Raw genomic sequence first — 18393 nt, forward strand, 5'->3', positions numbered from 1 at the left:
TAATATTCCACAACGGACTAATCATTCCATGGGGGTGGTGATGGACTTTTCAGTTTTGAGAAAATCCTAGAACTGTGACACACCGAAGGGTATGTGTTACTTTGTACATTCACATTATTGGTTAGGATTTTCAAGATGTTTTAACAGAGTTTCTATGATCTATACTTGTAGTGTAAGCAACACAAATTGTGTCAGTTTTGTGTATTCTATTTTCCTGGAGCAAGTAAATTATTAGAAAGGCTACCTTGAATAGCATCTGTTAAAATCATAAGCACAAACGTATGTAACAAGCTTGCTTAATCCTAAGTAAATGTATTTCATTTGAATCACGCGACTTTGTGCTTTACAGCCTGCCTTCCACCTCGGCAGGCTCATAAAGATGGGCTGCGGTCGGGACCAGATCTGGGGGAGCTTGAAATGTCACCAAATAGGTCAAGAGTCTGCAACTTCCCTCCCTTGCCCTTCCCGGGCAGGGGCAGGGTGGTAACCTCTGGAGGTCATTTGTCCTCTGAGCCGATGGCGAACACCTCACCATAAAGCACACTCATTCCAGGGCAATGACTTCCTAGTACAATGACACTACGAAACACTCTTTTACAGGCAGGTAGTTTACGGTAGCCCGTGGCAAAGCCACCTCTATAATAAACACCAAAAAAAAATTGCGATGAAAATAGAAAACCTTAGGCCCAGTCATAATTCAGTGTCAAGATAGTTCTGATGGACTCTGCACAACTTTAAAAAGTGTAGGGCCATATTTTCCCCTCTGAGTACATTATAAAAATCAAAATATTTCATTAGATAAAGATGATTTTAGGTACGTATTACCCAGCTGCAAAACCCAGAAAAGCTATTTGGTACATGTTTAAAAATAAAAACTCCACTTAAACCTCCAAAACGTGCATTAACAGTGACATTGGCGGGAGCCATCTATCAAAAAGATCCTGCCAGCAAGACACAATTCCTAGGGTTCTATAAACACGTCCAACACGATACCCATTCTTAACAATCTACAATGACATCTTTTCTCAAGCAGCTGTTTAAGATTAAATGTTAAAAAAACACTGAAATTCTGCCTAACCTTCATTTGTGAAAGCTACAGCTGCAGTAAAATTAAGTCATTCTTCTTTGGAAAAATATTTTCAGCAGCTAAACAACAAAGTTGTTATCACCCTTCTCATTTATATTATGTTGGGTTTAAGAATCACTAACCCCTCCTTTACCACTTTCAAATATTTAAAATTTTTCTGATAAAAATTAGTTTTAGCTATAACTTGGTTTTCATTTTAAGCAAGATCTATAAAGATTAAAATGAAACTACAAAAAGCGTATTTGACCTTTTTAGCAAGTAACAAAGGCCAAAAGAAATTAATTTTTCTATTTTCCTTCTCTACATTTCTATTTCATTATTTTTTGCCATGATAACTTAAATTTCATAGCTCTTGGAAATAACTCTGATTATTTGCCACTGCATTAACATTTTAAAACCAGAGCAAACCTGCTCTGCTAAAAATACATTTTGAAGTAAAAATGAATTTTTTGTCAGATGAATTAACTCAAAACTTACTCTAAACAAAATCTCAAATTGTGAAACAGTCCATTTCTACTTAACCTTATGCCAATTTCTGCTGATCATTCCCCATCACTATAGAAAGTGAAGAGCAATTACCTTGGGACAAGCATTTTATCATCATAAACATATAAACAAATAAAAAATAAGTTTCTTCCCAAGCTTTTAAAATGCCATGTGATTACTTGTACATGTTGTAATAATGATTGCAAGTAAAGGGAAACTTACTCTAAAATAAAATTCTTCATTCCATTTTGGATTCAGTGTCTGTAAAAGAAATAAACATTTACATCATAAAATTTCTTGAGGTTTGCCATTTTGCAGTCATCAAAATGTGCATGCAAGTAACAATATTCTACAACAAAACGAGAAAAAAAGCATGTGATTAAAAAATAAAAGTGCTAATATTTTTATTTCCATTTTTTAATGACATCAAATTATTTAGAAATTCTCTGAGTAAACCAAACGTGGGAGGATATTTGAGTCAGATGATCCTAAAATAGATGTTAAGTATAAATAGGATGCTAGAAGTAAAAGGCAACTCACTGAAAACCTACTGAAATAAAACCTGAAGACATTTCAGTCTCATGATTCATTTAAACCCAGGTTAAAAAAAAAAAAAAAGGTATTTTTTAAACACAAGGACAACTTTAGGGCTACAATAATAAGGACAGATCTATACTGTAAATTAAACAGAAAAGTAAAAAAAAAAATAAATAAAAGGAAAGGTTACTTCCTTTGACTAGGGATGATACTCTTCCTAATCTCCCCAAAGCCTGTGGAGGTTTTAATTTTGTTTTAACAACCTGAATAAAATATGCATATAGGTTGCAATCTGAAGGGAGGTCAATCATGAAATAATAAGTTGATAAAAAAAGAGATCAGAACTACAAACAACAATTTGGGCCATTCAGATTTGGATAAGTTTAAAAACAAGTATGAGATGTCCAATGGTTTTGCTTTCCTGCCAAATCATTCCCTCATTCTCCCACATAGCAGAGATTTACCAGAAGAGCTGACAGTAGAAATTGGCTCTACACCCACCAAAACTTTGTTATAGCAGAGCAGGAGAATCTTGGCTGTTGATCTTAACTCCCTGCTATAGCTAAAATGGATTTATCACGTCCAGGACACCGTGGCTCAGCACGGCGCGTCTCTTACGGAATGGAAACGCAGGAGTGGCACTGCAGCTCAGCACCCACCCACCCACCCATGTGATCCCGCCCTGCTGACAGCTGTCCATCCTCCTGTCCGCTTTACACCGGGGCCAAATCTCAACCCAACATACAGGGGACTATGAAATCTGAAAACCCTGATCTAGAAAACGTAGGGGGGGAAAGGAGGACAAAAAAAATAGGATTAAAAAAGATCGAACTCTCAACCTCTGTAGCTAGCTGTGCAGGTGCTTAACAGTGGTACTCTCAAAGTTCCACCTGCTTACTCTAAACAATCTTATGACAGAGCAGAAAAATATTTCATGAAAAAAAAGACCATCGTAAAGGGAAGATGAAAAGAATAAAATGAGATGAAGGGCAGGGATAGGGGTTGGAGGCTGATAGAAACTTTCAGCTTTGTTTGCCTTACGGAGCTTATAAGTATTAGGTAAAAAAAAAAAAAAAAGTAGTAATGAGAAAAAAATTACTTTTAAAATACTTATATTCATTATATAAATGCAGCTGTTACTGGCAAGAGAGGCTCCATGTAATTTAACAAACGAAGCATGGTCTTGTACTAAATTTGAGGGCACTAATATCCATCAGTAATGCATTAATTTTAAATGCTGCTTAACCATAAATACAAATTTCAGGAAATACTTGATGCATTAGGTAGCACAATTTTTGGTAAATGTCCTGGTAACGGGCAGAAATTTCTTCCACCTTTACAAGTGAAACAATTAGTAGGTCAAGTCAGAAAGTACAAAGGCTAGAATCCTAGCAAAGGAGAAAAACTTGCAACGAAAGGCTCCAGAAATAAATGCATGAATAACTTCAGAAAGGATATTAGCAGGGAAACAACAACAGAAAGACTCATCAGCAAAAAGAGCTACATCCTAAAAAGGGCAAGTATTGTACAGATAAAGAACTGCCAAGAGTCAAGCGGAGCGAGATCTTCCACAGGATACCAGAACAAACACAAAGGTTTTTCAACCATATAAATAAAACAAGAACACGGAAAGAACTGATGCTACTAAGCAATGCAGTTCAGTGGGAAGCCTAAGCATTCGCAGAGATGGGAAATTACGTTGGACATCACATCTGGGAAAGGCAGAATAACTAAGGGGGATCTGTCCGAAGACAGATGTGGTGACATCTGGTGTGAAGCCCTCAGAGCCCAGCACTGTCAGACTGAGGAACCTGGATCATCTTCATCCAGACTTCTGACAGAACTGGCACACGAAATCCCAGACCTCGTAGCCGGAATTTAAAGAACATACTAAGCATCCTACAAGATCACAGGTCAGCAAACAGCAAAGCCAGCTTTTTCTGGGGCAGAAAGAAGAGCGTTTCTAGCAGGCTACTCGAAACACAGCCCCAAAAGGAAACACAAGGCATTGATCAAATTTTACAGTTGGAATAGCTGAATGTGTGAAGGGAGGTAAATCAAAACAGAAAGCCTCAGAAATTCCACACAGCTAGATCATGCCAAAATGAATCTGAAAATTTTTCCAATTAACTATTTTTTCAGAGTAAGGAAGCAATGTGCATTTAATCCCTTTGGCTGTAACTCCTAACCCGGGTCCTGCTGTACAGCAGGACACGTGCCAGACAAGTGCACAGGTAATGCAGAAGGAGAAGAGGTTGTTGTGCAGAGATCCATGAGTTTAGCTCTTCCCTGATACAATCAATACAATACTTTCATATCTTTACTACATTAAAAAAAAATAATAATTATGGTGGTCTTCTCAAAAACTTTCTTATTCTCCTTTCACGCAGATCCAAATCTGGTAAGTATTACCTCAGAGCAGCAGTGATGTGACAGCCTTATTTCCACTCTAAGGCTCTCATTTCAACCTCTCCTCATCTCTGCACTATAGCCACTGCATTTCACGGGTGCTGGAGCCTAACATGCTGTGTCTTTAGCAGTCATGCTTTTATACCAGCAACAACTTTTCAGTTAAGGACTATGCTATTCTAGTAAGAATTTTTAAATTAATTTAAAAAAAAATCAGAAATTGAAAAACTCCGGATGTGATCACCATTCTTTCATAAGAAGCAAGAGGAAAGACAATAAAGTCCTAGATCCATGCCACGCTTCCTCTCTCCTCTCCCCTCATTTCACAGGCTTGCTACAGCAGATTTCTCTCGAAAGCCGAAGGATGCTCGCACCCTCGTGACCTGCCTCGTATCCTCTCTGCTATCATCTTAGTCACAAAGACACAGAACAGCTGAGGCTCTCCAGAGGTCCTTCCATCACCTACACTCACACTACCTCACACCAAATTCTTCCATTTCATTGAAGCCAAAGGTGAAAGATGAAAATCTCCCTCCCATCCTCCGGCATCTCCCAGTTAACAGAAGGTGCCACACTACTTCAAGACAACAAATAAGCAGTACGAGAACTGGCCTAGACAGTTATTTTTCAGCAAGCCATTACTCTTCAGGCAGGAATCCTGAAGCACGTATTCTGCAGACAAGCCCGTGAAAGCACAGACTGTACGGTGCGACTCTTCAAACGTCTGACTTCCACCGAGCTTCTCCACATGAAATGAGTTGCCCATTTAGGAGCTGGAGAAGTCTGAGCCCACATTGCTACTGATCCAAAACTACTACACTGGTCCAAATTATTTTTTAAACGAGAGAACAAAACTTCACCTACACTCACTTTATTCATCTCCCCTTTACAGCGCAAGAGCGATTTATGAGTGCAGAGGCGCAGGGGTACCGATTCACCAGTTTCTCATGAATATGGCTGTTCCATAGTGCGCCAGTCAAAGCCGGTCCTGCGCTCCAGCAAGAACGCGTTAGTTAAGGTTAGACCAGAATGTTAATAGCCAGGTATTTCCAGGAGCCTGAAAATGACCTCTCAAGCCCAAGCATTTCCACTCACACGGTTTCAAGAACAGGACTTGATTCCGTGCTACTACATCCCAGGAAAGGGCAGGACGAGAAGCAGGGTCTCTACAACACCAGGGTACTGTAAGAAAGCCTCCCGCATCCTTGGATGGAATTGGTGGTTAATCTTGAATCTATGTAAGGAAACAAAAACGGCCACAGCCCAGGCTGTTACTGTAGCAACCAACTAGGTCCCACTTTTTGGAGAAGTTAACATTTCTCTCACCATCTTTAATGCCTAAAAACTTCACATAAAACTAAGCTGGATGGGCTATAACGAATGTCTTTCAACAGTGAAAAAATGCTATTATGAAGCAAGTGCCAATGGTTAACCAGGAAATCTTTTCAAAATTACTTTTACTTTCCAACATCAAACATGCCCTGGGTCCTGTGAAAAGTTCTGTCTGAATCCTCCATGCTTCCAGGATATCACAGCAGTTTTCTCAGGACACCTAATCTGTCATTTCAGAACAGCAACATTCTATTTTATATTTTCAATAACAAAAATTTTCCTCACTATTCTGTTTTGCCATATCGATTTCAAATGAGTCACTGTTGATTCCAAATATCTTAATAAAAATGACAACTCGTTATTTTCTCCCTTACTTTTCATTCATGTTATGACTTTTTTCTTCTGCCATCACTACCAGTAAATTTTAAAAAAATTGACAAAAAACCCCCCACAAACAACTTTTAAATTCTTAGGGCCCTGATAATGACAAACATCCCCAGGTGGAATTTTTGTTTGTGTGGAACGAAATTAAGAAAATAAAATTTAATTTTGGTTCTAATTAAAAATGAAAGCCTTTTCTAGGCTTTCTAGTATTTCTAGGCTATTCTTACAAGTATATCTTCTGTCATTTGGCTATTTCAAATTCCCATATTAGGAAAATATTTTAAAAACGGGAAATTCTGAAAGATTAAATGATTGTTTTTGCTAAAAGTCAAATAAATGATAATTAAAGCAGAGTTTTAGTTCTTTGTTTTAGCTGTGTCTTTCATTAAAATATGAGTTTGATTCGCACACACTGAAGATGCATGCACTTTTTTCTTATTTTCTTTTTTTTTTTTTTTTTAAATAAGCGTTATTTGGCTGCTATACATGGATGCAACAATTTAAATAAGCGTTGCATTATGTCACAGAGTTCCAGTATCCTTAATCTTTCCAAACCATGAGGATAATAAAGAGCATATACATACCTTTTTAATAGTTTTTGTCTGAACAAGAGCAAGTTCTCTGTTCTCATCTGCTACATACAAGGAAAGTTTCACATACGGGTCACTGCAAAAGAAGATATCATATTTAATGGGAATAGAATTGTATAGTCAAATATAATTTCAATGTAAATTTGTCATTTCATTGCGTAACAATAGCAGCTCTAAACTTGTAGTGAAAGTGTTTTCAATGAAACCTAGGAACTGCATTGAGCTACTGAAACATTTAAAATGTGTGTTTGCATATGCTCAATTAAATACTGACCGTAGCATTACAGATAATTTAACCTGCAGCTTTGTCCCAGCGCTACGGACAAGAGGCACTTGCACACAGCTTCTGCTCAGGAGCATGCACGTGGCAGTGCACTGAAACGAGTCAAGAGAAGGTTGGAGCCGTGGCTTTTAGAAGACTCGATGGCACCAGCCATTCGAGGCTGTCAGGAAAGGGAACGGGGATTATCCTGAGGAACTTTTCCGGACCCGCGCTAGCAGCGGTGACACCGGCACGGCCCCTCTGTCCCTCCGACAGCCCTGCCCAGAGCCCGAGCTCTCCTGCCAGCCCCGTGGGTCTCCTCCTCCTCCTCGCTGGCTGGCGCCGCTGCAAACAGAGACTGGTACCCCCGTGTCTCCTGCCCCCCACACGCTGCCATGGACCCGCTCCCCACCCGGCCCCTCGCACCGACCCCGCGCCCCCCGCTAGTGAACGCCACACGGACTGTCGCGCGCAGGCCAGCTCCGGGGGTACAGACACCCACACTCTGCCCCCAGACTGTGACCAGCAGCCCCTCCAGCCGCTGAGCCCATCCTCTGCACCCTGGGTGACCTTCACAAAGAAGGGGCTCCCGCATTCCACACCCCCTTCCCTACTGAATGGCACAACCCTGCTCCAGCTTTTCAGGCCCTTCTCGTTACCAGGTCACTGAAGACCAAACACTATCACAATTGCACAAATGCTTCAGCCTCCACTAAAATACAATTTCCACAGTCAATGAAACAGAGTCAACATTAAATGTGCAAGTATGGGGCACTATAACCACTACCTGGAGCTCCACGCAGCAGTAAGTAGAACCACCACTAGAGCTCTTTTCCATCAGTTTATGGGAAAGTCTCATCCACTGTGCCACAACCAGCCAGCACTGACAAACCTGGTCTCAGATCTCGCCCCCAGACCCTGCTCCCTCTTCTCAGAAGGAGAAGGAAGTAGAGATATGCCAGAGACCATACAGCCCACTCTGTCAGACAACTTTCAGATCTAAAACATGCCACTAAAGGAGGTCACTGCTTTCACCCTAACTCCAGCTGCTTATGGCTCTGGCTGTGCTGCAGGTTTCTGCCCTCCAAATCTGCATTTTCTGAATTTCTTCCAGCAGGGAGACAGCAGCTACTAGAAAGGGGTGATGTGGAGGAAGGCTCCATGACAGCAGTATGAGACCACAGTCTGGGAGATCCTTCCCAGCACCAGCAGAAGGATCCCACATCTGGTGGGAGGTCTCAGCAGTAAAGGGCCCCACAGGATCTGAGGAAGGGAACCCTGCATGCACAGCAACCTCAAGTACACTAGTGTCATTTCCACAGTACTCACAAATAACACATTCGATTATAACCTTTCTTTGAGGGAATAAACTAGCAAGGCCACAAAAATGATCCTAGAGCTGGAAGAGCTCTCCTGTGAAGAAGGGCTGGGAGAGTTGGGGGTGTTCAGCCTGGAGGAGAGGCAGCTCCACAGAGGGCTTGTTGTGGCCTTTCGATATTTAAAGGGGGGATACAAAGAGATGCAGAAAGACTTTTTGCTAGGGCCTGTTTTGCGACAAGGGGCAAAAATGGTTTTAAACTGAAGGAGGGCAGGTTTAGGTTAGCTCTAAGGCAGAAATTGTTCCCTGTGAGGGGGTGAGGCCCTGCCACAGGCTGCCCAGAGAAGCTGTGGCTGCCCCCTCCCTGGCAGGGTTCAAGGCCAGGCTGGACGGGGCTTTGGGCAACCTGGGCTGGTGGAAGGTGGCCCTGCCCAGGGCAGGGGGTGGCACTGGAGGGGCTTTGAGGTCCCTGCCAACCCAAACCAGCCTGGGGTTCAATGTTGAAAAGACCCAAATGGGAGAAAAACATCCTGCAGAAGCAGACTAACTGCAGACAGCTATCACGTCAGGAGGTGGAACGGGAGCAGTGCCTCTGCCTGGAGAAACGGCTGGAACACTGCTCCGATGCCTCCCTTCCAGGGTTGCAGCACAGTCAACTGGAGGCCACTCTAAGGCTTCCTGAAGGAAGGATGAACAACAGACATTCAGATTACAGATTCATTCAGAGATTCACTCTCAAATAAGTTTCTTTGCTATTTTTTAAATTTAAAATACCATTCTGTGACAGTATCACCACACAGTGATAATCAGCAGTTGAGTGTTCATTATACTAGATGCATAATTTACTTGGAAAATAAAATACCACAGTAAGGTAAAAATAAAGAACAAACAAGGCATCATGTTGGATTGATTATTTGTACCAATAGATGCACATGAATGCATCTACTTAAACTGCAATTAAATTCAGTATTAAGCACCAAAGTTTGAAAGAAAACAAAGCATCACTGTGATTGAAAAGAAATGCTGATACTACTTTGAGTTGCTTAATGTACTGTGCTGCCTAATATTTACTGGCAAAATAGCCCATTACAAGAAGCAGCAGACCCCAGACATTCACTGAAGCCTGCAGCTTGCAGTGTGGGGGAGGAATCAAACAGAGCCTTTCTGGCATAAGCCAACGCGAAGAAAGAAGTTTGTATGGAAGAAGGATTAAAAGGCAAAATATTAAGGACCTTCGAGGGCTGTGAAATGAAAGTCTTAACCCCAGCCATGACTGCACAACATTAAGAAACTAAGACTGACTGCTAACATCTGAATTCACAGAAACCTTCTGGCATGTTTGTGGATCTCACACGCAAACTCTTCTGCAGGTCGGGCCCTTGGTCTTAATTCAATGCTTAGACAGTTAAATCCATGTGCAAGAACGCAGCTTTGCCTTCAGTTTTAGCAGGCCTAAGCCTGCCGCTGCTGAAGAAGTTAGCCCATCCTCCCCTTCACCTTCGGCCACGTGTTCCTGCACCAGTGCTGGTCAATCAGATCAGACAGCTGATGTGACTGAAAAGAACACTACAGAAATAACAACAGTAATAATCACAAAGTAAGAGTTTTCAGATATGAGAGTTCCCGGAAGATGGGGAGGAAAAGAAATGCACAGGTGGGACAAGGGAGGGGTCGGACCTCACTTTCAACAGAACCATGGACTCAGTTTAAGCCAATTGCAAAACCTCACACTGTTACTTCTGGACTTAAAGCCTAGGAAATACTGTTTCGATAGCAATTTTACTGCACAGGACATTGACTGTCACACGTAAAACTGAAACAAAAATATCACATGGGCATAGGTGGACCTACATCTAAACACAACACTACGAGCTATGCACACCTGAAAAACGTGAAGGTTCGAAAAAAAAGACTCTCTAATGCTAAACAGGTGGCAGGAACACCCTCCCAGTTTTAAGTTATCAATCCATACTTGGGCAATGCTGTTTTCATGAGCCCTTAGCAATACTAGAATTTTTTAATCCTAAAATATCCTGTATGAATCTTCTGTCTACAGAAAATGAAGGTGGCAACAGATTATTTTATATTTTTTTTAAAAAAGAATAAGTAAGTTTATTGCAAGTTTCAGTAAGAAAATCTTGCCTTTGCTGAACATAGTATTGACATCTCTGCCTGCTCTGAAGTGGGACAGACTGAGTCAGACTAAGCTGCACCAGCAAAGTTCTCCTAAATGTGAGGTGGGAATTGATCCAAGTGATCAGATATCTGAGACTGTTTACTTCCATGCATCCATTCACTTAAAATGAACACGGAGCTGGACAGGTACTATAAACCAATGCAAGTTCCTTAAGGTCCCTTCCAACCCAAACCAGTCTGCGGTTCTGTGACATCCCAATGTCATCTGAATGTTTTGTAAAGTCTACCACCCGACCTCCTGTCAACAAATTAAACACTGCAAATAAATACAAAACAGCACTTAAGGACATCTTTAAGCCAGGTGAAATGCACTGCCAGCTTTTTGTTTTTAGCCTTCTGAATAGCAATGAGCATTTAAAAAGAAAACTGCTAAAAGAACATAAGGAAACAAAGAAGAAAAGAAACAAGACCTGAGATTAACTGCTACAGTTTCTTACCCAGAAGCTGTTACTGATGTGGTTTGATGACAGCTTATAGGAAAAGTTGTGTAAGTCACATTATCTGCTTTACATACTGCTAAATTCAGCATTTCATTCACAACTCTGGAAGCTGCAGCTGCCTAAACAAATCTGACAGTTGGTAATTTTTTTTCTGTGCTCTGAACTCATGATCTGTCCTAAAGAGCTGTGAAACTTCATGTGAAAGCTCGAGAAACTGAGGATCCGAGCTCATTCAGCAACAGCGGCAGAGGCAGCATCTCAGTCACAGATTGTAGCTTCCAGGCCAAAGTTTCCTAAAAGAATGTACTTAGCTGAAGAATAATCACCACACACACAACTTCTGTCCACACCATCAGAAAGTAAGAGGACACGAGTATGGGATGCTACAGAACAGAACACTGAAATTGTAACAGTTTCCTTCTCCACTTGGAACTAGCTGTAAATAAGAAATATCCCTGAAGTCTGTTAGGCTGCTTCTCTCACCACGTCGCTCTAACCCAGCAAGAGCTGACAGGAAATCATTGGATTTTAGTTCATTAGGATGCGGTGTTGTGGTGATCACACGGAGCCACGGCAAGGGCTAAAACCGGACATACTTCCAAACCCGCGAATCTGGGTATCTTCTGCATCCACATCAAACACCGATTCAAACTTCAAGCCCCAAACACACTAGTTCTTAGTTTAAAAGATATTACAGAAGTAAAACGCTCAAGGAAGCATTTTAGTCAATCCTCCTGAGCTACATCTTTGTTTGGAGAAGGCTGTGTAGTTATACTGATCAATTCAGAGGAAGGTCTCAGGGAAAATAAGACAGTCTGTTATAGCTTACAGGTTTCAGCCAGTTCCACTGGGGACAGGGCTCCATCACATCTAATTTCAGTGAAGTTAATGTCTAAAATTAAATACAGCACAAAAAATTGTTTCTAACTTAGCAGATCTTTAAAAAATAATTTTAAAAAATTACCCAAAGGGTATATTAAAGCAATTAGCAATGGTTACCCCTACCCTAGAAAGTTCCTGTTACCAACCACTCACCAGTCAGAACAGATGTGCCACGCAGAATTCAGAATCCACAACCATACTGTCTCACGTGGTTTTACCACAGGACTCTTGGTACCTACAGATAATCGATCAGGTTTACAAGACTAGGAACTGACCCGTAGCAGCCTTAACCTTCCATCCAGCACAAGCTAAAGGAGCACCAGTGAAAACACAGCTGTGTGGGGAGAGGATGGGATGGAGATCCGGTCAGCGTGAAGGGCAGGGAGGGCACAGCCATCATGTGTGATACCTCACAGAGAGGGAAATGGGCACACAAATTAGGATGACACTGGAGTGGTTGGAAAATGCTGTTAAAACTACCAGGGAAGGGGGAAAGGGGAAGACTGGTAGATGCACTTGACACCCTAGAGCACCGTAAAAGAATATGCTTATTACGGAAAACTTGTTTACCGAAAACTGAAAATGAATACACAGATTCAACCAACCAAAGTCAAACCAAAACCCAAGAGGGTATACACACATCTCTTTCCCCAGTGAAGTAGCCTACTTTGCTCTACAATTTCAGCTTATCCATTCAGTTCTGGATGTACCTGGATGGTGCATCTATTTGAGACACGAACAGCATGAATACTCCTCCCCAAAGGCTGGGATCCTCCAAACCAAAGATCACAGAACAAAGCAGCACTCGGGATACTATTCAACCAAAACCTGGCAATGCTAGGGAGGAAGATGACTGAGCTGGATTAAGCAATAACCAGAGGATAATGAAAAGTATTTTGACAAGTAGTCAACTTGAAAACAAGCGTAACATAAGCACGGTATTTTTTTCTTCTTTAAGCAGTGTGGGCAAAGAGGAGGGAACCAAGCAGCAGCCAACACCTGGTTTGAGACTGCCAGAAGCTGCCCCCCTGGCACCAGCACAGCACAGGGCACCCTCCACAGGTACAGGCAGCCGACGGACCGCCCCGGCGCGGGGTGCGTGCGCACATGCCACGAGCTGGCCGCTGACAGGGGGCAGCCTGGGGGCACGTACAGCTACGGAAGCTGCGCTCCAGCAAGAGGAGGTTTACACCCCAAAAATCCACGTGCTCCCAAGGGCCAGGGGTTGCTTCTAACCCACACAGCAAGAGGGGCTGCAGGGCTGCCCGTGAGAGGTTGGAACGCTGGGGGATTGCGTGTGGACAGGAGACGGGGGACCCCTCACACTTGGTGAGCCTCTAGTGGTGCGGCGACCTGGCGTGACCACACCGCTGACCCTGCCCTGAGAACCAGCTTGGGCTGGAGACCTTAGGTCCCTGCCTGACTGAACTTCCTCATGGCCCTATGATTACATTCAAGGAAAAATATTCGGACTCATTGATCCCAGAGCCAGCTTTTAAGAACACGCATCCAAACAGCTTCCTATGTGGCCCCCACCATGACTACCACCACTGTTCAGAGCTCTCTGTACCCGCTATGTTTCAACAGAAGTTCACAACCTCCTCGTTCCAATTGTAAAGTCTCAAATGACACTGTAAGCAGCTCATTAATTTAGATCATGTTCTACACAGAATAGTTCAATCACCTAAAGAAAAGGAATAAGTATATGGTCAAAACACACAAAAAATATTGTTGAATAGTCTGAGTAATCCTGCTGCAATTTATTCCTTGATCCAGTAAATTAAGTCCCTTTTTGAAAAAAAAAAATTTAAAAAAAAAAAAAAAAAAAAATCTTTTTTTCACCCCTCCTTCTTCCGGTTTTGGTGCCACTCCCCAGTTTCCAAAGACTTCTGATTACATTTGGCTCCTCTGCAGTGCATGTTTCAGCAAGCCAACCATGCAACGTTGTGATCATTCTTCAACAAATTTCTTAAGTAACATGACAGAGTTTCCAGCAGTCCTAAATATAATTAGGCAATTCTTTACATTGCAGTTACATAAACTCTCAGTGACTAGAATACATCTGACTAATATTAAACTTCTGAGTTGGGAAGTCTATAAATAAAACACACAGTAAAGCTTTTAAGAAACTTGTAACTTAGATTCAGGCTCCGATTGCAACAACTAAATAAACTATTTAATATTTAAATGTCACTAATCCAGCAGCTCCAGATGAAATATAAGGGTTTGTGTGTCCACAGAAAAGCCTTGCTTGTCTGAAACGGCTGCAGAATTACAGCTCTTAGCAGAGCAAGGACATTAGGACAGCCTTATAGGATCAACATTAATCTTCCCAAAAGGGTTGCAGAAAATGAGAGAAAAGTAGTTTATAATATGGCTTTTCCTCCCGACTCACCCAATTCCATTGTTAAAAAATAAATTCAGGGGAAAAATGCACAATATTTTAAACATTCATCAAACAATACTTTTCTGTTCTTGGGGAGAAAGTACTCTATGATGTATCTTGTTCAGTTTCTAAATAATTCTGCATTTGTTATATAACAAAACCGGTTTTTCTGAGTGTGCGCTTACCGTATTCAGTTCAAATGGGAGAGGATGAAAGCATTCATTCCACTACCTTTAACCGTTCCACCTGTTTGATGTGTAAAAATCTTAAATCTACTCCCTGCCAATTATCTCTTCCTGGCTTAGAATATGTTCAACCAGAGAAAGTCAGACCTGACTCAGACTCTTAACTAACGTTAAAATAAGCCTTCCATTTAAGAAAACAAACGTACACCATGAAAAAAACAAACCACGGAACACCCACCACAAGCATTTCGTTGCACGAGGGACCCTCGGTCCAACAACCCCCCGATTTCTCTTTCCCAGGGCTACCCGGTTGGCGCAGCCAGGGGAAGGCCGGGGAGGCCCAGCGGGGCGCTCGGCACCACGCGCGCTCGGCGCAGGCCGGAGCCTCCGGCCCAGGCCCGGCGCTCGCCCACCGCCGGTACGCTGCGGCTGCCCGCGGCTCCTGCCCGCCTGGGCGCACGGGCACAGGGCCCCGCGGCCCCACCTCACGGCACCCCCAGCTCCAGGCCCGGCCTGCTGCCGTCTTCTGCAGGGAACCGAGGCGGGGGGACCCCTCCAAGAGCTCCGCCACCACCGACCGCACGCTGCCAGCCTCGGAGGCGGCCTGTCCCCCCAGCCAACACGTCGAGTGCCGCGGAGCCTCCCGCGCCCCGGGGCACCCCCGGCCCCGCCACAGCTAGGCCTGACCCCGGCCACCGTACAGCACCCAGCGTCTGAGCAACACGGCGGAAAACCACACTGACCCTGCCGCTGACGGGGCGCCGAGGCAGGATTCTGTAACTCATATCTTCAAAGCCTGCATTACCTCGGAGTTCTGGCACGACCTTTAGTTTGCTAAAGCCTCTTCTCCCTGGGCTTCTCAGCATCGGCAGCACTTGGTCACAAAGAGACATGCAGCTAATTCAACAGGGCGTCAGGCAAAACCCAACCAACTGTCAGTCCCAGTAAAATGCACAGTCTGGTTTCTGATCTCCACAGCTGCCACGCATACTAGACATCATGCAGTACCCACAGGTTTCCTCAAATACCACGAATACATACAGCCACACCAGGCCTCAGTCAGTGAGAACAACACGTGCTTAACGCTGAGATGTACGTTAATACCTGCAGAACGATCCTGGGCTCTGATTAATAAGAAATCTCACCTCATATATGTCTGTCATCTGCTCTGTAACACAACAGAAGTTCCCAAGATCAACAGATCTACTAGGAAAAATTAAACAAGCTACAATGTAAAATAACAGTCCAGCTGGGACTTTTTGGAAAGCAGGCATGGTAAAAGCATTGAGCAAACTGGAGAAGAAATCAAAGAATGGGAAAAGAACAAAAGAAGCAGATCCACAATTAAAAATATAACTACAGTAGCACACCAAAACATATAAAAGGTCTCCCGGAGAACAGACACTAAACGTCGAAGCAGTAGTAAAAGCACTGAAGGAAGTTTACAACGGCTATTTGTGCCCTGAAGTTCCATCTAGAAGTAAGTATCCTACATGAACATGGCATCTCCGCAAGGTAAAACTGGTACTGACATGGAAGGTTTAAGACAAAACCACAAACATCAGTAAAATTGAGGAAAATTTGCATAAGAACAACATAGAGCATGTGATCTATCCAAAAATAACTGGAAAAACTATGAGCCAACTGGAATGAAATACACACAAACCAAGAGGAAATCCCAGACTCCTGTCTAAGGGCAGTATTTGCAGAGGTGTTAAAGAAAGGAAGTCCTGATGAACCAGGTCACAGAAGACACAATTATAAATGAGACACCTGCTGAGAGCACTCAGAAAAAACAACAAACCAACTATAGACTGGAGGGAACTTTGAAGCACAGAAAGCAGACTCACTCAGAGCAGTCTGAAGTTGCATTTGTCAGATATTTTCACCCTGAAATTCACGGATTAAAAGGAGAGGAGGCAGGGGTTTAAAATGAAATATTGTTTTCTTGACTTTTATAAGGCAGACACATTTATTCCTAAAGAAAGTATTATAAAAACCCCATATGGCACTCCTGGTAACCACAATTACAAGTGATGTATGAATACTTTCATTGTGCTCTAAAAATAAGTTAAAATAAAGCAACTCATTCCACAGTTCCTCGTGAGCGTCAGTCTCTGACTTGAATCACTGATTTGCATCGGGTTTTAAAAACTGAACGCTGGAGAAGTTTAAGAGCACAACACTGCAGGAGCAGAACTAAGCCCTTCAGGTTCATGTAGATGACACCAGGTATCTGACATATGTTTGAACCAACAGTTTTGCAGTTTCCTTGGAAAACTCACTGAAGAGGTGGCTTTGAGAAAGAAGTACTGGTTTTATCTTGGGAAGAGGGTAAAAGATTAAATGAAGAAATGTAGCAAAATAATAAAGTAGAAAACTTTATTGGTATGAATTTCTACACCAGTACCAGTGTCAAAATGCAATCTTAATGAAACCTGCAACACGACAAATTGCCAAAGTCACGGACTTTGAGAAAGCTGCTAATGTAGTTAATTCCCAACTGTGTTCTAGTAGAATCGCTGCAGTAACAGAAAGTGGGTACAGAAAATGAAAGCACAGTCTGGAGTGTGGGGACAGCAGAGCCGGCAGCTCTTCAGAGTCAGCCCTGCGACCCGTTCTACAGTGGCCAGCACTCAGATGGGAGGATCACTGCCCAGGGACACCAGCAGAGAGGGGACAGGGTGGCAGATGGGAGGATCACTGCCCAGGGACACCAGCAGAGAGGGGACAGGGTGGCAGATGGGAGGATCACTGCCCAGGGACACCAGCAGAGAGGGGACAGGGTGGCAGATGGGAGGATCACTGCCCAGGGACACCAGCAGAGAGGGGACAGGGTGGCAGATGGGAGGATCACTGCCCAGGGACACCAGCAGAGAGGGGACAGGGTGGCAGATGGGAGGATCACTGCCCAGGGACACCAGCAGAGAGGGGACAGGGTGGCAGATGGGAGGATCACTGCCCAGGGACACCAGCAGAGAGGGGACAGGGTGGCAGATGGGAGGATCACTGCCCAGGGACACCAGCAGAGAGGGGACAGGGTGGCAGAGAGAGGCACCAGTGCGAGGCAGGCCACTGTGACCAAGAGGCTGTCCGTGGAAGAGACAACCCAACTGTAACTGCAGGACATAATAAACCTACAGTTAGCAGAACAAAGAGCAATGCTGTAACACCCTCTTGATCTGTGAAGGTATTGCTTGATGAAAGAGAAGCTATTTTTATAATGAAGATTTAGTGGGGAGGGGGCAAGGTATGTAGAAGTTTTTTCCACCTGCTCCAGGGCTCCTTCTTTCCAGATACTGCTGCTGAATTACAGCAAAAAAGCCAGTCTCAGGTGTATTCACAATAAAATGGAACAACATAATAAGAGAGGGGAAAAAAAAAAATCCAGGTGCAGGGAAGGAGCTAGGCACAGCTATGCTCACACTCTGAAAGGTTACAGTTTCTAACGCTTTAAATTTCTTATACTTGACAATGTCATCACCCACTAATATCAGAAGTCAGCGGATATATTCAGTATGTGTTATGAGGCATTCAAAGGACTAAGCAGGGCTTTAAAGTCAGCTTTTTGTAAAGAGAAACAAGCCCAGTCATTATCATACTGGTGACTGGAGATGAATGGGAGTTGATTTCTCAAACACCTATCTGTAATATTCCTCTTTACAAAATCCCAAAATGATTAAAAACAATAATCTCGTCTATCCCTACGTGACTGGCCAAAACCTACAGAGAATGTCAGTGCCTACTCAGATCAGCAGAACTCTGCAGCTGATAACAGTTCTTTGGAGAATAAACTGGAATCCTAAGAAAATGACGTTAATAAGAAAGGTTATGTTAATCATAATCACAAGTTAGTGCAAAGAGTTTGGCAGAGCAACCACCATAAAAATATCTGAGGA

At 43.1% G+C, this 18393-nt stretch overlaps 1 protein-coding gene across 3 annotated transcripts in view; it reads right to left on the minus strand.

The window, feature by feature from the left end:
- The window catches only part of NEDD4L (NEDD4 like E3 ubiquitin protein ligase), a 163559-nt gene that overhangs the window by 84638 nt on the left and 60528 nt on the right, over positions 1-18393 (minus strand). For all 3 annotated transcript variants that reach the window (XM_074931312.1, XM_074931313.1, XM_074931314.1), the window contains exons 3-4: positions 6820-6901; positions 1796-1834 (exon numbers count right to left, since the gene is read on the minus strand). In XM_074931312.1, the coding sequence (XP_074787413.1) occupies positions 1796-1834; positions 6820-6901 (121 nt within the window). The remainder of the gene's footprint in view (positions 1-1795; positions 1835-6819; positions 6902-18393) is intronic.

This window comes from Athene noctua, chromosome Z (genome assembly GCF_965140245.1).
Source record: "Athene noctua chromosome Z, bAthNoc1.hap1.1, whole genome shotgun sequence".
In the NCBI taxonomy this organism is placed as follows: domain Eukaryota; kingdom Metazoa; phylum Chordata; class Aves; order Strigiformes; family Strigidae; genus Athene; species Athene noctua.